At 55.2% G+C, this 20988-nt stretch overlaps 1 protein-coding gene across 1 annotated transcript in view; it reads left to right on the top strand.

The window, feature by feature from the left end:
• RBM19 (RNA binding motif protein 19) overlaps positions 1-20988 on the top strand; it is a 74924-nt gene that overhangs the window by 40261 nt on the left and 13675 nt on the right. Inside the window, exons 22-23 of the mRNA XM_063351323.1 lie at positions 9823-9928; positions 16427-16547. Coding sequence (XP_063207393.1) covers positions 9823-9928; positions 16427-16547 — 227 coding nt within the window. The remainder of the gene's footprint in view (positions 1-9822; positions 9929-16426; positions 16548-20988) is intronic.

Genomic DNA, 20988 nt, shown 5'->3' with positions numbered 1-20988 from the left:
TCTACCAGGATGATTTTTTTGGGGGGTGTATTTGTGGCAAAGCATCGCTTTATTCTGCCATGGGCACGGTGGGTGCCTGCCTCCTCCCCAGATTTTTATAAAAATAGAGAAAACACGCACTTCAGTGGCAAGACCCTCTGCCACGCGTATCGCAATGGTCCCCCTCGTCCCTGGACCTTGGGGTCTCCTCCTTCACGCCCGGCTCTGCCCCGCTGCCTCCCAACATCTCCTGGTACAGGCAGCTCAAGCTGGCTCACCACCACCGCCCCCTCCCTTTGCAACCCCCCGCCCCGCTTCGCTTTTGGGTCTTTTCTGGGAGAAATCAAGGATGTGTGTTTCCAACTGGAGGAACCGGAGAGATGCAGGAGGGGAATTAGCACCGAAGGGTCCTCTGCTGAGCCAGCCACGGTGGAGATAAAGCAAGAGGATGTCTGTGCCTCGCCGGCGACATGCTAATTGGCTTTCCTTCCTAGCAAACTTTGCAAATGATGCTCTCTAAGTCGTCGGCAAGATAAACAGTTGCTGCGGCAGGTGTGCCGAAAGCACCGTCTGGCTGTAATTAGCCGCGTTGATGAGAGAGCATCCCGGAGACATCCAACGGTGCTGTTCGGGCCGGGCGCATCCTGGGGGGCTGGTCCCGCTCCCCCCAAAAAGCAGGGCTGCTTTCAGAAAGCGTTGGTCGCTTCCAGCCAAAGCCAGGGGGGATGCAAGGTGGGATTCTGGCTGGTACCGATTTCCTACAGGCCTAGTGGAAATAAAGCCTGAGAAAAGGGGAAAGGTGTTATTTGTGCTGTGGTGGCAGAAAGGTGGAAAATTCCTCTCTACGACACATCAGAGAGTCTCCGTTGGGGACAGGGTGGGGGTGGCCACCCTGGCTGGGCACCCTGTGTCCCATCGCTGTGGTCCACAGAGCAAAGTGCTTGGTGTGCCCCTTTCGCTGACCCCGATCTCCCGTCACCACCCAAGGTGAGTTCCCTGGTGTACAAGGTCAGGTCACCCTTTTGCAGGACTTCAGCTTTTCTGCTGCTTTGGCTGCAGGGCTTTTGCTTTCTCTCTCGTACCAGAGATGCTAATGTTCACCTTGCACTGCCTTTTTTTAAATATCCCGAGTCCCTCTGCTGCCTTTGTGGATTGATCGAAGCGTTGGGTGTCTCTGTGAGGTTGGTAGACAGCAGCGTGGCTGGAAAAATGGGAGAGGTGCGACAACGCACGGTATAGAATCACAGAACGTGTTGGGTTGGAAGGGACCTTTAAAGGCCATCTGGTCCAACCCCCCTGCAGTGAGCAGGGACATCTTCCACTAGATCAGGTTGCTCAGAGCCTCATCAAGCCTGCCTTGAATGTCTCCAGGGATGGGGCCTACTCTACCTCTCCGGGCCAGTGTCTCACCACCCTCATTATAAAGAACTTCTTCCTAAAGTATGGGGGAGTGGAGGCTGGAAGGAAGCCTGGGGTCCCCGCTTCGTCCCCAGCGTCGCTGCTGGGTGCTGAGCTCCTTCCCAGTAGCTCAGGGGTTGTAGCATCTCTTGCAGCGTGCTTCTGCCCCATCGGGACCTGCTGGTCATCACTGATTCCAGAGAACCTCTTGGTTTGAAAACATTCCCAAATTTCGTGGGCGTGTTACGTAGGGCTGCGTTAAATGTCACTCCTGTTTCAGAAGCCTTGTTTCAGAGAGACCCCTGTCTTACGGGGAGACTTGGAGTTTCGTTGAGATTTGGGAGTCTCTCCCCTTTCCGTCACTGTGTTGTTTTGCTGCCCTGTCAAGCAGTTCATTAAAGCAGTTCGTTAAAGCTTCCAGGGAATGAGTTACAGGTGTTTGGCGGGGAGTACAAAGCTTTATACTGTCTGGGATGAGATCGCAGCACCCTGGGAAGTGCTGGCCTGCCATCGTAGAATGGTTTGGGTTGGAAGGGACCTTAAAGCCCACCCAGTGCCCCCCCTGTGCCCTGGGCAGGGACACCTCCCACCAGCCCGGGTTGCTCCAAGCCCCGTCCAACCTGGCCTTGAACCCCTCCAGGGACGGAGCAGCCGCAGCTTCCCTGGGCAGCCCAGCAGTGCAGGGAGGGACAAGTGGGAATGACCCGTATCCAGCTGAAAATCCAGGAGGGGTTTGAACACTCATGATCTGACGTGAGCTGAGGATACCGGCTAGAATAGCTTTGAAATCTGGTCGTGGTGAGGCTTCCCGCAACTCCGACGGCAAGCAGACATGGCTGTGCTTGGTCTGCATGGTGTGGAAGAGGTACCTGATCGCATCCGCAAGTGCTGCACCACCGGCAGCTCCTGCCTGGAAATGCTCAGTGCCAAAAAGAGAGATTTGTGGTGAAATGCTGCGGCTGACCTCAGACGCGTGCCGTCGGTGCTCAGCTTCCACCAGTGCGGGTGGCCAGGAGGGGAGCCTGGCTTTAGCCCTGCTGTAGGAGGTTCTCTGCAGCCTGGCCAAGTCTCCCGCAGAAAATTGGCCTCAAGAAAGGGGTCCATGGCTTGGAAGCAGCTGAGCTCGGAGAAGGCAGCAGCACTTCTCCCGGCAGCACGAGGCTGGCGCTGAAGAAGAGGAATTGCGTTCAGCCAAACCTGGTTTCACTGCCGCAGCAGATCCAGTGGCCTCCGAACAAAGCTGATGCTCTCGGGCAAAGAGGAGAGGAAGCTGGAAAAACTTGATCCGTGTAGGAAAGACCAAGGCGCAGACGTGGCTGTCCTCCTGCTGCGTACCGCTGGCTTTTGAAGGTGATTTGATTATCCAGCAGGACTGTCCGGCGCAGGTGAGGAGCTGCTGTGGGAATGAAGGATCGGCAGGGCCAGGGCAGGCGAGGACCCACTTTTCCACATCCTTATGGGCTGGGGGTGCACCGAGGCACCTGATCTGCTGCAGAGTCCTTCCACCCGTCATCTCCTGCCCCCCGTGGCTCCGCCGGAGATGGAGGCAGCGGCGGTTTGCTCTTGGTTCAGCGTGTCAGGAGGCTTCGCTCCCGCCTTGCCCTCCCGCGCGTTCATTTGCTAATTTTCAGAGGTTACCGAGGAGACGTTATTGACGATGATGATGATGATAATGGTAATAGGGGAGATAGGTGGCAGATTAATTCCTGAACTCTCTAACAGGATTTAAGCTAACAAGAGAGGAGGGCTTTTTTCCTCCCTCTCTCCTTTCCCTTCCTCCTTTCAGATATTTCCTGTGCTGGGGATAACAACACCGAGGAGTGTTAAATTGGCTCTGAATGTCCACCCCTGGCTGTCCACATTCTTGTAACGATTTCATTAGCTTGAATTATCCACGTTATTTTCTTGTAATGGGATTAGCCGTACTGGAGTCAGCTGAAGTCCTGGAGCGGGAGGCGGGAGGGACCTTCCGCTGCGTATTTCATTAACTCTCTCATGCAGGGGGTGGAACTGGCCACGGCTCAGCCCAGGGGCAAAACCATTTGCCAGGGTCCCGCGTTCCTAAAGGAGGAAGAAAGAAAAAGGACCATTATTATTATTTCCTTCCCCCACCTCCCCCCCTTACCCCCATAATCAGCAAATCAGCACAGAAGCAGAGTCTGGCAGGGAGGTAATTTGTTGGGGGAGGGAAGGTCCTATTTGGGGGCGAGGGAGGGGAAAAAAAAAATAAAGTAAAATGAAGGCGACCATTGCAAAGCGATTGAGTGAATTCTGCTGGGCTGAAGCGTGGCTGCTGGGGGAGAGGATGGGCAGCAAGGGAAGGGAAGGACTTCTGTCTCTTCTGGACTTGTCGTCCCCTGCCCAGAGCGGTTTCTGAGGAGCGGTTCCACTGCCTGGTTAATCTGCTTGAGCTCTGTCCTAGGGCTGCCCGCTGTCACGAGGCGGGATTTGGGCAGCGTCAGGGCTTGGGGATGAGGAGGCAGCGAGAGGAGAGGAGAGGAGAGAGGAGGAGGAGGTGGTGGCACTAGATGGCAACCCACGAGAAGGTTGGCAGGCTTGCTAGAGGTTTTCCAGTATGGAAATTTCCAACGTGGTTATTGCCGGTTTGTTTTTCTTGAAGGGAGATAAACCAGAGAGAGAGGGGTTTAGGGCTGCCCCATGCAGTGGGACATCTGTACGCGTCCGGAGAAACCTAAGGGCGATTTTTTTGTTTGTTTGTTTTCCAAGATCCGCTTTTCTGGCAATGGGCAGCAGTTGGGCTTTCCAGCCACGTGCATGGCTTTGCGGCGTTGGTTGTGCTTTGCCCTTCAGAACTCAGCAGCCCAAGAGTCCTTGATCAGCTCGTAGGTGAGGCCACACCAAGATCAAGCGCGATGAGCACATCTTTGCGTTTCGATCTTGAAAATAATGGTCAGGGTTGGAGAGGTCTTGGCCCGTCCCGAGGAGCTTGCAGTTTGCTCCTGTTTGAGATGGAGGGGACATTTCCTAGGTGGGGTACTCTTCAACCCCATCTGTTCATGGTGCCTGTCCCATGAAGGAGCGTGTGCGAATGGCCATCACGGCTGCCTGGGACAGCGGTGGGGTGAGACTTAGACATCAGGGGCCGATGAGGTCGGGGAGAGACTTGGAAGCACGGGGCAGAAATTCAAACAAAACCCGGTGGGAAAAGAGGAGCTGTGAAAAGAGGTGGTAGAGTCAGCGGCAGAAGATGGTGCTGGTACTCATGTGCCTGGTGATACTGGGGTGGAAGCTCAGAGGGTTTGGGGCTGTGCCTTCAGCAGGAGAGCGGTGATGGGAGGGGAAGGAGCCGCAGGGTGGGAACTCGCGTGTCGTGCTGGCGGAGGAGGGAAGAGAGTTTTCTGGAGACCACCTGTATCCCCCCGTCCTCCTCTGTCCTCCGCTGCTCGGCCGTCTTGATGAAGGATGCGCAAGCACCTTCTAGTAGACAGGCAAAGCCAAGTGAGCAGCGTGGTGTCTACCAAGCTGGAGCGTGCTCTCTTTAATAGCAATATAATGTCCTATAATTAGCAGGCAATAGGACTTGCCTCCCAGCTGGCCTGTGCCAGAAGGATATAATTACAATCCCAAGGAGTGATGTTCCTCTGACCTCCAGCCGGCTTGGAGCGTACGTCTTAGAGCGTGGAGGAGAAATCTGCTTCTCTTCCCTCTGTTCAGCCAAGGAAGCACGGGGATGGCTGGAGCGCCAATGGAAGAGCTGCCAAAGCATCGGGAGAGCGGCTGATACCCGGCAAAGCCATGTAAAAATGTTGGATCCCTCATGGGCGGGAGGGAGGGGATGTCCCTTTTGGCATCTCTGGGAACGCCATGTGTTTCTGCTGAGCTTGGGGCCGGTGTGGAGGAAAAGGTTCCTTGTGGAGGAAAAGGTTATGGATGTCTGTTTTCTGCCATCTGTGTGGATCATTGCTCAACCAGGGCCAGTACGGGCTTTTACTGGTTTCCCCTCTGCCTTTGTAAATATGGATCGGCACAAAAAAACGGTTCTCATTTAGGAAATATCTCAGTTGCAGCATTTTTTCGGGGCTGTCATCCCTTCCAGCCAACGGCGTGAAGACGTGCCAAGCCTGGGAGAGCGAGCAGAGGCGTGAGGATGGATTTTGCCAGCCAGGCTGGCAAGCTGCCTGCGGCACAGGCAGAGGGAAGCCAGGACAGCCGTGTCCTCCAGACCCACCCCACAGCTCTGCAGGCCCCCTGCACTCCCCGCCGGGCCCTGACCCACTCAGGATTTCACAGGACTGCCGTTCGGACACCTTTTTTCATGAATATGTGGAGAAGGAAACCAGGAGGTGACGGAACAGCTGTGTGCATGGAGGTCACTGGGGGTTTTGCAAACCTGCCGCCTCCATGGCAAAGTTCTAGCTCTTCGCTTTTGCCCCTGCCAAAACCGCGTGTTTTAATTGTGAGCAGCTCCATGGGGAGGTCTTGTATACAAGACATTTGGTTTTGCCGCACACCTTGGCCATACTCGGTACGGATAAAGTCTCAGCCCGCTGCGGTGCCACCAAAAACCGTGGGGTTCATAAATCCAGCCCCGGACCCAGCACGTGGGTCTGGTGGGGTCAGGACTCCCCAGAAAGGAGGTTACAGTCTTCTGCAAAGTTAAGCCGGGCTGAATGCAAAGAAGAATGATGGTGTCTCAAGAAGGAAAGGGCTTTGCTTCCCAAACTGCCACGTCCTTCAGCGCTCGTGCTGCGACTGAGCGCTGGTGTAAAGACTGGGGAGCACTTGGAGAAGATGTGGATGCCGGTATGAATCCAGGAACCACCCAAGTTTCTCACTAACGCTGACTCCAGGGAATTCCCTGTAAGCGGTCGTGCCCAGGGCGAGGAGCCTGGCATGGGCCAGCAGTGGGATTCGTTGCCAGCGCTTTCGGAGCTCCGTCCAAGTTTGCTGTGGAGAGAGGTGAGAAATCAGCCCCAAGACGAACCCCCACCCCGGGGTGCGTGCTGCGTTTTCACAGTGTTTGCGCCCATCCGCGTTGTGTGCGGGCAGGGGAAGGAGGTGACGACATTGGGTCTGAGCTGCTGCGAGCCCGCCCTGCCTCCACAGCCATCCCCGGCCCTAGGGAAGCACGTGTTTTAGAGCAGCTCGGTGGGATCGTACAGACGAGATGCAGTTTAGTAGCCCGGATAAAAGCTGCTTTCTTCCCTCCCGTGTCGTCTTGCTCAGATTTTGTCCGGGTGATGGGCTGCATCCCTTTCCCTTCCACCATCCCCGTGGTGCGATCCGTAAGCTGGAAGGCATCGATGCAGCCGGCACGGGAGCAAACACGGCGGCACCTGGCTTCCCAGGGTACCGGGAGCCTGGCACCGCGGGAGGTAATTGGGTTCCCTCCGCCTCTGCTTCTCATCCCCCAAAATCCAGAGGAAATAATTGGAAAAGAGAGGTGTGAGTCTCTGCCTGGCGCAGGGGAGGAGAACATTAAAGGCCCGAGCTCTCCACTTCATTCGCAGCTCCTGGGATGGTAATTGCTGTGTTGTGGTTTCTAATTAGCGCCGCAGTGGGGGGGAGAGTGTTTTACTCCGCAGCCCCGGTGGGGTCAGCCCTGTCTCTGCCAGCCCCTCGGCTTTCCCGGCCCCCCCGCTTTGCCTGCTCCCCACTGGGAGCTGGGATGCAGCTTCCATCCATGGACCTGTCTCTCTGGGAGCCCTTGGTGGGTCCCACTGTCCTGCCTCCCCCAACCCTGTCCTCAGGGAGATGTCTGTGGCCAGCCCCGCTCCGGATCGGGTCCCAGCGTGGGTGGCTCAGGCTGCTGTGAGGTGGGGAGGAGGGAAGAGACGGCTTCTTCTGTCTCTGCCCAGGCTGATGTGGGTCACCACAGCTTCCCTCCCGGTAGCCTGACGCCACAGTCCAGAGCAGTCTTGCTCCTGCTGGGCACCTCCTTGCCCATCCTGCGAGTCCAGTCTCGATGTCAAAGGGAGACGCTTGGCGTTTTAGAGCACAGGGCGGGTGTTTTCTGAGACTCCTCCCTTTTAGCAAATATTCTGCTCATATTCCTTTAGCAAATATTCTGCTCCCCCCAGGCAATGCCCATGATGTTTTCCACAGAGCAATAGGTTGGAGCAAGCCTTCCCTTGCCCATACCACCCACCGCCTGCCTTTCCTAGCTAGATGCTTATCTCCTTGGATGAGGAGCTCTCTCATTACCTCTCCTTTAACCCAGCTGGGCCATTCGAGATCCTGCAGGGATGCTGCAAGCGAGAGGAGCCATCTACAGAGCTCCTGGGGCTCCTATCACCCGCTCCCCCTTGTAGGAGGACCCTCCTGCTACTGGAAACCATGCAATGCTGCTCCTGGGGCCAAGCATCCCTGAGGAGAAGGACTTGGGGGTGCTGGTGGATGAGAAGCTCAACATGAGCCGGCAATGCGCACTTGCAGCCCAGAAAGCCAACGGCATCCTGGGCTGCATCAAAAGAAGCGTGGCCAGCAGGTCAAGGGAGGGGATTCTGCCCCTCTACTCTGCTCTGGTGAGACCCCACCTGGAGCACTGCCTCCAGCTCTGGAGTCCTCAGCACAAGAAGGACACGGAGCTGTTGGAATGGGTCTGGAGCCTCTCTGCTATGAGGACAGGCTGAGAGGGTTGGAGTTGTTCAGCCTGGAGAAGAGAAGGCTCTGGGGAGACCTTATAGCAGCCTTCTAGTACCTGAAGGGGGCCTACAGGAAGGATGGGGAGGGACTGTTGATCAGGGATTGTAATGATAGGACAAGGGGGAATGGTTTCAAACTGAAGGAGGGTAGCTTTAGATTGGATATTAGGAAGAAATTCTTTGCTGTGAGGGTGGTGACCCCCTGGCCCAGGTTGAGGTGTCCCTGCCCAGGGCAGGGGGGTGGGACTGGGTGGTCTTTAAGGTCCCTTCCAACCCGAACCGTTCTATGATTCTATGATCCCCACCATTCGAGCCCAGCATCCCCGCCGGCCGAGGCTGCTCCCTCGCCTCCCCTCGGGTTTGTTTGTTTGTTTGCCTGGCGCCAGCTCGAAGGGGGCAGGAGGGAGCGAGGGAGGGGAAAGCGCCGAGGAGGAGACGTGCGGATTCATTTTGAGGCTTCATAATGGTACATTTACACACCACGTTGCCTAAGGAAATTGGGTAGATGAATGCCTGGTCATGCTGCCAGTGCACCAGGTTAACTCCCAGGATTTAGCTTATATCATTTCACGAGAGCGTTTATGGCCTTTACTGTGTTTATTCCCAGGTGCTCTTTGGCACTGCCGCATCCCAGGCTCCTTTTGTGTATGCGCGCGCGTGTGTGTAGATTTTCAAATAAAATAACACATCTATTCAGACCCCGGTCCACATTAAATATTTATCGCCTGCAGTTTGTGCATATGTGGTTGATAAATGGGCGGGAGGGGAGGGGAGGAGAAGGGGAAGCGGGAGCTGGGATGCAGAGAAAGCATCGGCTTTGTCCTGGCATCTCTCCAGGGGACGGCACTGTAGAGGGGTGTTGGGCGAGCGCCGCCTTTGGGTCTGTTTTCAGGCTTTTTGGAGCAGGTCCAAGCTGGTGGGGTGGCTGTGTGCTTTGCTCCTCAAGTGACAAGTCCCATCTCCGGTTACAGGCGGGCTGTGACAAGGTTTCTGCTGGTCTGTGTCCAAGCACGGATGCTGCCAGCCCTATCCTACACCCTCCAGTTAAATGTGAACCCCCTTTTTGTTTCCCCATTCCTGACTTTCCATCCCATTGGCACTCAGAAACTTCATCTGAAACGCTGCTGGATCTGGGAGTTGTTGTAGAGGACTTGGGTCTGCTGAATTCACCTGTTTCCCCTTATACGTGCGGGAAGCTTAAATAAAATCAGTTTATTCTAGCTTCTGGAAGAGGTTGGGTGGCTGGCTGCAGAATGGGAAATGCAGGTACCCAAGTGCAGTGTTAAAGCGAGGAAATCCAGTCTTAAAAACGATCCCCAGCACCCACGGAGCAGAGGGGTGACACCTTTGCGAACGCGGTGCCTCCAACAGGCTCTGGGGATGGAGGAGCTATTCTGGAAAGACAATATGTCCCTGCAGGGCCGTGCTCTGGCTTGTGCCCGTGTCCTGTGCCTCTCTTCGGAAGGGCAAATAAATCTGTTTTGATGGTGCTCAGGAGCAGCCCTGGTAACCTGGAGGTGCTCTTTGCCCTCCCTGAACAGGGCACGGCACTGCGGATCTCCTAAAGGGAGGAGGAGCGTAGCAGTTAACATTAAAGACGATTTGTGCTTTGTTAAGATTTGCAACCGGAAAGGATGACCCTTAAAATCCAAGCTGAGTTTTTGGCTGTTACGAGGTGCTTTGGACACGGGGCCTACGGGGAAGCAGAGCCCCACTCACCCCAGTCCTCAGCGCTGGCAAGCAACGTGGGTCTGGAACCGTTAGCGCCGTGGTTTGTGATCAAATGATGGTTCTTCCCTCGATCTCACAGTCTCTTTGCTTTTCCCTCTCTAATTCACAGCACCTTTGGAGAGCTGAAGACCGTCCGGCTGCCCAAGAAAATGGCAGGAACGGGATCCCATCGGGGCTTTGGTTTTGTGGATTTCCTCACCAAGCAGGATGCCAAGGTGAGCTGTAGCGTCCGTCCGCTCCCCGCTGGCACCTTCCCAGCCTGGTCTGGGAGCAGAAGGGGGGGGAGGGAGCCGCGAGGCTCTGTCCCACTGAGGCTTAGCCCAGATTTGGGGCAGGCTCTTACCACTCACCAGCAAAGCTACGCTGGGGCTAAAAACCCCCGTGTGGGCAACCGCTGGAGGTTACGTGAGCTGTAATGGGCAGAGGTTTGGTGCAAATCATACAACGGCTAAAAATCCTTGTGAAGTAGGACAGGGGTTTGTCAGAAGCAAGGCGAGAAGCTGAAGGAGATGGTTTTGACCCAGCGTAACACGTTAGGAAACCTGAGTGCGTGTCCCACCTCCGCTGCTGCCTTGGTTTTAAGGGGAGTTTTGGATATCATGGGTGTTCACTGATTTGTAAACTGTTTTAAGCTGGGATAGATTGCTGTTCAAAATGCCCTAGTCTATTTATTTTTTTTAAAGCTTTCCTATATGTTTAAGTTCCATCCTTGCAGGAGAAACAAGGGGGTTGTAGCCTGCCTGGTAGTATTCTGCTCTTACCTTTTGCCAGAGGTTCGGGAGCAGGCAGGACCAGGCATGGGGGTCTCATGCTGTGGGCAGAAGAGGGTCCTCAGCCCCGCTGTAAGGTGCTGCGTGGGCTCTCCCAGCACCGGGGCAGCGCGGGTTCCGTCCCCGCTGCTGGATCTTGGCGATTTGCACAATATCTGGAAGAGAAACAGTTGCGGGCGGAAGCCGAGGGATGCTATTTTTGAAGGGAAGTGTCCACATGGCTCCACCGTCTCCCTGAAACTCCAAATCTTCCAGGCTGGGAGCAGAGATGGAGGAGAGGGGTGGGGGGTGGAGCAAGCGTAGCCGGTGTTTATGTTTTTAGACAGGATTCATTGATCCGGGGTCACGAGGGACTATTAGATCATCCCTTCCAGCCTGACCTCCCGTATAACGCAGTACGCAGAGTTTCTTTGTTAGTCCATATTGATCCTAATTCAAACTTCCTTCTGCTCGGCATTCGCCCTCCCCGGGGGCGGGGGATGCTGAACCCCCCCCCAGGAGCGCGGTTCCCCTCTCTGCGCGAACCCCGGCTCCCCGCAGCTTTCCTTTAACCTCTGCTTCACTCCAGAGTCGCTCAGGCTTCTTCGTTCCTGGTTTTTGAATTAGTCTTTTCCTAAGGAAAATTTAGGCGTTTGATGGAAAGGTGCCTACAGGGACCTGGCTGGTTCTTTACTGCTGCTCAGCCGCCGTTTTGGGGGTGAATGAGGCAGCACCCGCTTTTCTGCTTGGGTTTGGAACAAAAGAAAGGCAGAGGTCTGCATCCAGTCCCTCTTCGGCCCCGTGGGGAGCCAGTGGCTGATTCCAGCTGCGCTGGACAAAGAGAGATGTCACCGGTAGGAACCCCATCTCTCGGTGGTGAGCGCGGGCAGCCAGCCGGAGGGCAGGGCGCTCGCTCCGGCATCGCTCCCAAAACTCGCGGGGAGTGAGATGCTCTGCAGAAGATCACTCGGGAGTGGGGGGCTTTCTTCTTTTCCAGCAAAGCAGCTCTTTTTCCTCCTCGTTTTCCGCTCCCCCCCCACCCCTCGCCCTCATCTCTTTGAGGGATTTAATTGTCTCACAAGTGGCACATCAAGTACACTCCATTGGCCGTCTGGAAAAGGATGTGCTGTGTATTGATGAATAGGATCCTGAATATTGTAAACACGGACATAATTGGCTTAGAGTTTATTGCTAAGTGAAATGAGAGAGGAGGGGAGTGGGCCTGGAGACCTCCGAGCTGAAGAGCTGTGGCTATCAATGACGTTTTCGCTCAGAGTGGTAATCTGGAAATCGCTTATAAGCGCCTTATAAAACATGATGGTTTTGTAATAGAATAGTTAGGGTGGCTTTGTTGGGCATTTAAAGCCTGTGACCTCCCGGGTTTGTCTTTTTCTCGGAGCAGTCACGGCTGCTGCGGGAGCGCGGATGGAGATTTTCCAAAGCCGGGACAGAGCCCTGGGGCTCCCACTCCGGTCTCCTCGGTGCTGTGCCCGGCAGACCTGTCCCACTGGCCCCGGTTTCATCCCCTTGGTCACCCCTGATGTGCTGGTGCCCGCTGGAGGAGAGCCAGCCCTGATGAAAGGTGCTGCGCCAGAGCCACATTCGTCAGGGGAGGTGACATCCAGGCAGGGCAGGGGATGCTGCTGGTGGTAGCATCTTCTCCTTCGGAGCCGGAGATGCTCGTCCTTCCGAGCCCCAGTCTCACGCCTGCCTTTCCCACGGTGACATCCGCAGCCGGGGCTGTCTCTTGGGTTGTTTGACGGCTCCCAAGGTGATGGATGGACCTCGACTGGGAGCGTTACACCGCCATCAGATGGAATTAGCAGCCCTCTCTCCTCTGTGTCGCTTGCGTTTAACAAATCACAGCGCCCACACGTGTGAAAGCAGGAAACAGGGAGGAACCCATGTCAAAGACAGCAACGGGAGGGACAAAGTAATATTCACGAAGAGGGTTTTGCATACCCACTGGTCAAACTGGGGTTCCATGGAAAAGAAGGGCAACTTTGATCCGCTGGCAATAACGATTTAACACCAGTTAAGGAAGCGTTAACCATTTGACATGTTTCCTCATGCAGAATTGTTGCGGGATTGTTTTTATTTTGGAACTATTAACTGGAAGCCGAGTTTCCACTTCTCTCCCCTGTCGATATAAAAATGCATCTGGTCTCCAAATAGAAATTGCCCATTCGGGAAAGACAGTCAGCCCTTTAAAAATGCATGCGCGCAGAAGGAAAAAAATCCTTGTGTGCAGCTGGCATCGCAGAGAGCATCCTCAGTTGGGACCGGTTCTTGCGAGGAAGGGAAATTTATCAGTCTCCTAATGTTGTTGACCCTTCGTCCCTCTAATGACTCCAGCCCGGAGGCTCTTCGGCTTGAGTATTTAATGGGGCAAGGGGGAATCTATAGGCAGAGCAGCACTGTCCTCTGAATTAATACGGCGTTTAGGGATGGAGCCGTAGCGCTGAGGGGTGATGGACGCAATGGTCCGGTCTCTTGATCTCTGCCTTTCCGACGCCCCGGCGCAGCAGGCTTCGCTCTGAAGCAGTGTCCGTCTTCTCCCGGCAGCCTGGCCTTCGTGTGAGTTTATGGGCCACCCTTTAATTTTTAAATTGCCTTTTTGAATCCCACAAACATTTTTAAGCTGCCCTTTCAGCCTCTCCCCTTCCACTCTCTGCTTTGCCCTGCTCCGTTCGCCTCCCCATCCGCTGCCCAAGCTGTTCTCGGAGCTAGCGACGAAATCCTGCCGCGCTGAGCCATGGCGTTAAGCTGGAACCGAACTCTGCGGAATCCTACTCATGAGGGCTCAGAAATGACATTTTTAAGCATACCCGCATCCTATTTTCTAGGGGGAGAAGGCCATAGGGGTTTTGTCCAACCCCTAAAGCATTTGGAAAGCAACAGAGACCTGCGAGGAGGTTTGCCAGCGCTCTTCATCTTTCGCTGTTACCTGGCGGTGGGTGTGTTGCCAAATGCAGCAGATTTAATTAAATCCTTTTTCAGCATTTACGGATACCGAGCCTTGTGTGGTGGAGGCGCTCCTTTTCTTAAAGGTCTAGGATGATGCGAAGCCGTCGTAATTAGAGGTCTTTTCCGGTGAGTCTCTCTCTCGGATGAACGGACACGACGCCTCTCTTTATCCCTAGTTGGGATACAACTAAACCAACCTCTGGCCGTTCGGTCTTCAGAGGAGGTGTCCTGGGGAGGAAAACACTCGGGGGAGGGAGAGCTGCACCCCGAGAACAGCCCCTGCCTCCAGCCCCGCTTTCTTTGAAAGCCAGCCCTCTTGTCCTCATTTCATAGTTCTCATGCAATTAAATTTTTTTTTTTTCTCCTGCCTGTCTTTTCATCCGGAATAGCAGCAGTGGCGACTTTTCCCCCTCTTGCTGGAAGATCTCCAGCAACGCGGATGGATGGGGATGGCATTACTCCCCTTCATCCCTCTGTCTTTTAAGTCATCGGTGGTTTTTCTCTTTTTTTTTTTTTTTTTTCCCCCCTGAAAAAGTCTTAATTCCTCTCGGAGCACCGAAGAGCTAAGTTTTATTTTTTAGCTTTTTTTTTTTCCAAAGGAAGTGACATTCACTTGGTTTTCCCCTGAAATGCCTGGCTTCTGTTCTGCAGCCCCAACTCCGGGAGCCCATCTGGGAGATGGGACCGTGGGGAGCAGAGGTCTCCCTTTCCTGCCCAGAATGGAGGGATCCCTGCGATCTCGGCCTGGCATTTCCAACTTGGCTTCATCCCGGGTGCAAACCAGCTCATTTTGGGAGTGTGTTCAGCTGGGAAAGGCCAATGTCACCAGGCTGCTGGCAGATGTGCCTCTCCCAGCGGGTTTCTTCCATGCGATGCAACTTGATGGCAGCATCTGCCTTCCCTCTTGCTCCGTGACCTTTCCCGGTGCTCCCCACAAATCTAGAGGATACCTCATCCCGGACTGGGCATGGAATTAATTCTTCAGGGAGGAGGATGTGGCAGAGCAAGCTGCTTTTGAGGACGAGAGCCCACCAAGCACCGCGCTTTTCCATGATGGTGGATGCTTTCGGCATGGTCTGCCTCCCTCCGTGACCTGCTGCGAGGTTGCTGGGGCCGTATCCCGTCTTCCAACCTTCCTCTTCCTTGTGCCGCGGGGAAGTGAGAAATTAAAAAGTATAAATTAACAAATGAGGCCCGGCGATTAGAGCTGCAGTTGTTTGCCAGGCTTTGGAAATGGCTCTTTGTGCCAACGTAAACAGCCGTCACAACTCCCTACTGCCACCTCCCCCTGAGTGTTTATTTAAGCCAACACATTGCTCTGCTAATTGGATACCATTCCAAGGGAAAATAGGCCTTTAAAACAACAACAGCGGCAAAATAAAAACAGCTGTAGCTGCAAAAAGCACCAGCCAGGCTTGCAGCCCTTCGGAGGGGAAGGTGCCCCCCGAAAAGGAGACAGGATGGCGTGCCGGGATCGGCCCCGGGGAGCTGGCGGAGGTGGGGAATCTCAGTGATGCCAGGGAGGAGGTGGAGCTGGGGCTCCTCCTTTCTCTTTTTTTATGTCGGATTAGAATTCTGTGGGTGAAAGGGAGTTGGAAGGAGGGGAAGACGCAGGGTACTGAGTGCTGGTCACTGGAAATGGGGGGGTTTTTTGAGTTGCATAGCCCAGTGGCTCAGGCACGGTCCTGGCTGCTGAGGAACGGTCATGGGCAACCAAAGCCCCTTGCCGGAAGAGCCACTCCGCCCAGAGACGTGACGTCTGGGGACAACCGTGGTGGATCAAAACGGCAGTTTGGCAAACGGCTCAGGGGAGAGGTCTGGGCTTCTCCAGGACAACTTCGGTGCTGCTTTGGTGGCCTGCGGGCGGGAGGACACATCCCTCTTGGACGGCGGGATGTGTTTCTGTGGTCCTGTGGCTGCCGTGTTTGTTCCAGGGCTGTGAGTTTGACAGCTTATAGCCCTACTTAATCCCAGCCTTAGCAGGGGTTTTTAAAAGAGCATTTTGGGCTCCTTTTCTCCACCCCTGTGCCCAGCCGTGTGTCGCATTGCTTTGGAGCACTTTGGGTGCCTCTGGGGATGAAAATATTTGACCGGCGTGTTTGTTTATTTGCATTTTGGGCCCAATCTTGCTCAGTCCTGAATTTCCTTGAAAGTCTGTGGGAAATGAGGACAAAGTCAACCTTCCCTGGGTCGAGGAGCTGTGTCCTGAATGCCTCTGCTGGTTGCCTACAGATAAAGCAAGCCGTCTGAGCTGCTGCGCTGGCCGGCACGCTTGTGTTCAACATCAGCAAGGGATTATAGCTGTGCAGATGTTATGAAGCAGAATGTAACAATAAGGGAACCTCTGGGTTTCTATAACACAGCAAACCACCACAGGCAAAAGGAGAAGGGGACTTCTGCATTGCCTTCTGGCTCTGCCACCTTTGCTGCCACCAACGGCCACCAAACGGTTGGCGAGAAGGCGGCAGCTTCCCCCGACGAGCTTGTGCTGCTTCAAATTCCTTGTCCCTGAGCAGAAAGCAAGCTCTCTGCGCATTTGAGCTGGGCTTTACTGGATGCCGGAGGAGAACAGGGTGGATGGCGAGTCGCAAGGTGGCTCTACAGCTGCCACGCTGCCCGTGAGCACCCTGGTTTGCGGTCGACCCACCTTGTGCTGCCCCACATCTCAACAGCTTTTCCACCCTGCCGCCTTCCCGGCTCAGGTGTGGTCCCAGGGTGATGCCGGGCCGCAGCCAACCTTGATCTCCACCTGCTCCCTCGCGAGCAGCAGCAGCCTGCGGGAACGGCGATGGGTATTTGCTCTGCTGCAAGGATGTAGAAGATAAATGATCGAGTCAAAGTCGCTGATGGAGATGAATCCTGCCCCATCAGAGCAAAATGCACCAAGTAGCATGTTCTCTGGTGACCTCTTAGATTCAGGGCAGAGGGAGGGACCTCTTTGTCTGAGCCTGGTTTTATTTTCTCCCTTAATTTTTTTTTTTCCTCTTAATTCTGCAGAAAGCATTCAACGCCCTGTGCCACAGCACGCACTTGTACGGCCGGAGGCTGGTCTTGGAGTGGGCAGACACAGAGGAGACGGTGGAGGCCCTGAGACGGAAAACGGCAGATCATTTCCACGGTAACGTAGCGGCATCCTTCCGGCCCGTCGCATCCAGCCCCGGCTGGCACCGTCCCATTTGGCACACGCTGCCGGTCCACGCCAGCCCTTTCCCCGCCGCTGCCGGGGCTGGCGGGTAGATGCTGGAGGATGCTGAGGGTGCAAGGGGGAAGCAGGAGGCATCCAGGCCATGGCTTTGTCTGACAGCTCTCTGTCTGCACATCAGCCAGTTAACTCTCCGTGTGCCGGCACTGCCGGGGCACCTCATTGCCACCTGCGATGCTTTGGCTCCGTTCCCCTGCACCCCAGCATGCTCCGTAGCTGGGGACAGGCTCTGCGCATGCAGCACACGGATTAAAAAAGGACAAATAATTTGGCCATCGGTCGAGAAGCGGCGAGGGCTTGTTCGGATGAGGTTCCTGAGAATGACAGCTCCGCAGATAACAGCACTGCGGGCTGCTATTGACAGCCATCGACAGGCACAAATGCATTGCTTGGCAAATATTTATGTAGGAAGGGCTCCCCTGGGCTGGTGGGCTAAGCTGGAGATCAATGCTCTTCCTCCTGCGCCCCCTCCCAGCCTCCCCTCTCCACCACGCACGTGCCCATCGCCGGGGTGGGGGGGGGTTGGCATAAGCAGTTCTGGGGCTGCACGTCGCAATCCCCGGTGATGGAAAAAGCAGCAAGCCTCGCTTATTTAGCCGGCCTGACTCCAGCGGGACCCGGCCTCGTGTTTGTGAAGTAATGTGCGCAGCGCTGATTATGACAGGCTGGGGAAGCTGCAGTTTGATGGCAGAAGGGCTGAGGGTGGGTACAACCGGAGAAGTGTGGAGCAAAATGGGATGTGCTGGGATCCGAGGGCTCATCTCCAACGTGGTGCCAAAGAGGAGGCCAAAAGGAGCGCAGCGGTGTCTAGGTGTGTGTGTCAGCCGGGGCGTAGAGCTGTGCTGCGCTGCTGGGGGATGGATGTGCCCACCCAGAACCCAGCGCTGGAGGCAATGTGAATCTCTGCCGGGGTGGAGAAGGCAGCGGGTGTGACGTTTCACGCACCCCATCATATATTCCTTTCTCCCTTTCTGCTCTGTTCAGTCTAGGGGGGAAAAAAATAGTCTTGGCTTTACGGTAGCTGCAGATTTGCAGCAGATGCTGGCGGCTGCCTGCGAGCTCTGTCGCTTCCCGTTTTCCCCCAGGCTCAGCTTGCTTCCCAGTTTCTGTCTGCGCTTGCTCCAGCCCCCTTGTCCAGGGTCTTCCTCACCGAGGCGGGGGCTCTGGGCGAGCGGCAGAAGAACGTTTTCACATCCCAGGAAGGGGATGCAGCCTCGGAGCTGCACTGGCTCCGGGGGCTTGGCTGAAAAACAGGAGCAAGGTTATCACTCCCCATCTTTAGGGACCGAAAATGTGATTGAAGGCGGCAGTCATCGCTGCGCTCCAGCCCATCTCGAGGGGGAGAGAAACAGCATCCAATGACTTCAACCCTGTCTGGTGCACACGCGCGTCCTCCTAATCCTGCAATCCTGCGGCAGAGCAGGATCTGCCAGAAGCGGATCTCCATAACAAAGCCCCGTCTGGGGCAGGCTGGCGGGCACTGGGAGCTGGCTGCTGCCTGGGACCAGGTCTCAGCCTCTCCGCACCGCCCTGGCCGGCTGGAGTTTCACGGGTGGCGGTCGATTTCTTTGGGAAGTGCCCTCTCCTGATTTCGAGGGGGGCTTGCCACCGGGTTTCTGGCTGCGATGCCCGGCGGCCCTGAGGAAGAGAGGGAGCCAGACCCTGTCCCATTTTGCTGTGGGTGCGCAGAAAACGATAGCGGTAGCGATAAAGAGGGACAAACTGCAGCTGCCACTCTGCCTTCAGCCCCCGTGGAGATGCTCCTTCGTGTTTTAAGCCCAGCGTAGCTGGAGGCTGATTTTCCCGCATGGAGCCAGGCTGAAGAGGATAGAGAGCACGCCCAGCATTGCTGCCCCGTATCCTTGACTCCTCCCCACCCTGTCAGCCCACCGAAGCAGCCGGGCTGAGACCACACATCTCGTTTCACTGGTGATGTAGATTGCATTCTGTTGACCAGAAACCAAGCCCGCTTTTTCCTACCAATACCCATTTCCCTCCACTTTCCTCCTCTCCCCATGAGGAGCAGGAGCAGCTCAGACATCCCTGCTCTGTTCGTGGATGTCCCCACGAGTTCTCCTGTCCCACCTCGGCGTGGGTGTCTTCTGAGGGTCTTCCCACAGCTCTGCAGGCTGCAGTGGTCAGGCCCCTCTGGTCCCTTATCTCCAGGTAGGAAGGGACCGATCTGGAGATGGGAGAGAAAAGGTAATTTTGAGTCTTCAAGACTCAGGAAACAGAGTCGAGACCGAGGTCCCTGGTGTCTTCAGCTGCTCTTTGCCGCTGCTGCTGTCCTCGTGTTGCTCCCCAAGCCAAGCCCAGCCAGCAGCATCTGAGAAGCAGGACATGGAGGCAGATGCCTTCAAAAGGCAGCAGTGTGGTAGGTGGGTTGAGTCTTAACGCACCATCTAACTCAGTTTATTCCCTGTTTCCTACCCTAAATTTCTTCACGGGGTTGAGCATTGCCATCCCATCGGAAAGTCATTTTTTTGTTCTTTCTCTGAATGTTTGCTGTGATCTTTTTGGACCTGGAGAGCTCCAACACCACAAGCCACCCATGCTTGGAGAGGCTGGTCTCGCTGTAGCAGCGTTGCGTGTTTGTATCAAGCCATGTTGGCGTTGCTGTGCCATCGGTACAGGGTGACGTGTGGCCTCTGCTGCTCCGGGCCCTTTTCCTGGTTATTCCACAGAAATAAAAGCAGCCAGGGAGCGTGCTGAGGACCAGAAGAGGTGGAAGTGTCAAAGCAGGACAAAGGACTGAGACTGCCCGTCTCACGGGGCTTTCAGACGCATCTCTCCCGAGTTTTATGCAATTGGAATTCAAGTATTTTGGAAAGCTCCTTCCTTTCCTTCTTCCATTGTCCTCTTTTCCATGCAGTTTTTGGTTTGCTGTGGGCACAGCAGTGATGTGCAGGTGTTTCCACGTGGTGGATCTGTGTGGAGGAGAGGCTGCAGAGCGCTAACGGAGGGCGAGGAGCTTGCCCTCAGGCCCAGGGGGTTGTTATCACCCAGGTCCACGGGGACAACACAGTGACCTGCACTCCCCTGGGTTTGGTGGCGAGTTTGACTTGAGCAACAAGTTCATCCTTCTCCGTCTCGCGGCCATCACAGCAGATTTCCGCATCTCCAGCTTTGATAGACCCACCTTGATCTTTCAGCCTGGTGTCTTGAGTAGCAGCGGCCAAAACCCCTCGCCCAGCACGCTCCCATCATTTGGGAAATGATGCGATGTCAGTCCCATCGGTTTTGTCTTAGCAAAGAAACACTTTGTAAAGTCTAAACCTGGGCTGCGAGACACACGTCCTGCCACCGACTTCTCTCTGCTACAATTATGCACTTTCTTTCTAGACACCGTTTATAGAGATTTGGCTTCCAGCTCCCAGGTCTCGCTCTGCTGTTATTTGTTAGGTTAAAGAGAGGTCTGACCTCCTAAATCTTTCCTCCGTGCGGGCGTTTGTCACGGCAATCAAGCCACTTCTGAGCCATCTTTTCAATAGGTCTAATAGACGGAATAAAACGGAATAGGCTTCCTTCCCATTTCGTGTCGTTTGCAGGTCATTCTTTATGGCTTGTTCGGAGGCTTTGTAATGTTCCAGGAGGAAGCGAGGATCCCAGAAGTGGCCATCAGCTGCCAGAGATGGTTTCAGAAACGCTGTCGGTAGGGAAGCCACAGCCCAGCCCCTTTCTTATATTAGAAAGAAAACTGCTTTATTTGAGTTTTAATTGCGCCCTACCATGCGTTATTAATCTGTGGGACCTGCAAGGTGGCTGGAGAGCCCCAGAGCTTGGCCAGCTACAGGGGAGGATTTGATGCTGCTGTGGGTAAAGAGACTTATCTACTGTAACGTGGTAAGGAGAAGCCACGGAGAGGTTGGCCAACAGTTGGCCTTGGGGCCTCTAATCCAGCCCATAATCGTAGAGTTGTCTAGGTTGGAAGAGACCTTTCAGATCCTGGAGTCCAACCAGTGATGATGGAGATAAACCGATAAACGATGATGCGGAGCAGGGTCATGGCAAGCACCAGCCACATCAGGGCGGCAAGGGATGCAGGAACCCTGCCGCCAGCAGCACCTTGGCCCTCATTTGGGGAAGGGCGATCCTCCCTTTGGAAAACAAGGATCACTGACAACTTTGAAACCAGCAGGGAGAATATTTTGACTCCGCCAAAACAGCGACGAAGGGATCCCAATGCCCTGCCGCTGAATTTGCCAGCCCTGGGCCGAGGGGTGGCTCTGCGCCCCGTGCGGGAGGGAATGGTCCAGGGTGGCATCCAGAGCCCTGGTACAGACTCGCGCGTCTCCCGCGTCCCCGCCATCGCCTGACTGTAGCTCACCAGCGCTCTGTGAACAGCTCGAGCCCCCTT

The sequence above is a fragment of the Chroicocephalus ridibundus genome, chromosome 13 (assembly GCF_963924245.1).
Source record: "Chroicocephalus ridibundus chromosome 13, bChrRid1.1, whole genome shotgun sequence".
In the NCBI taxonomy this organism is placed as follows: Eukaryota; Metazoa; Chordata; class Aves; order Charadriiformes; family Laridae; genus Chroicocephalus; species Chroicocephalus ridibundus.
The sequence above is the reverse complement of the archived record's forward strand: the minus strand, read 5'-3'. Positions and strand labels throughout refer to the sequence as shown.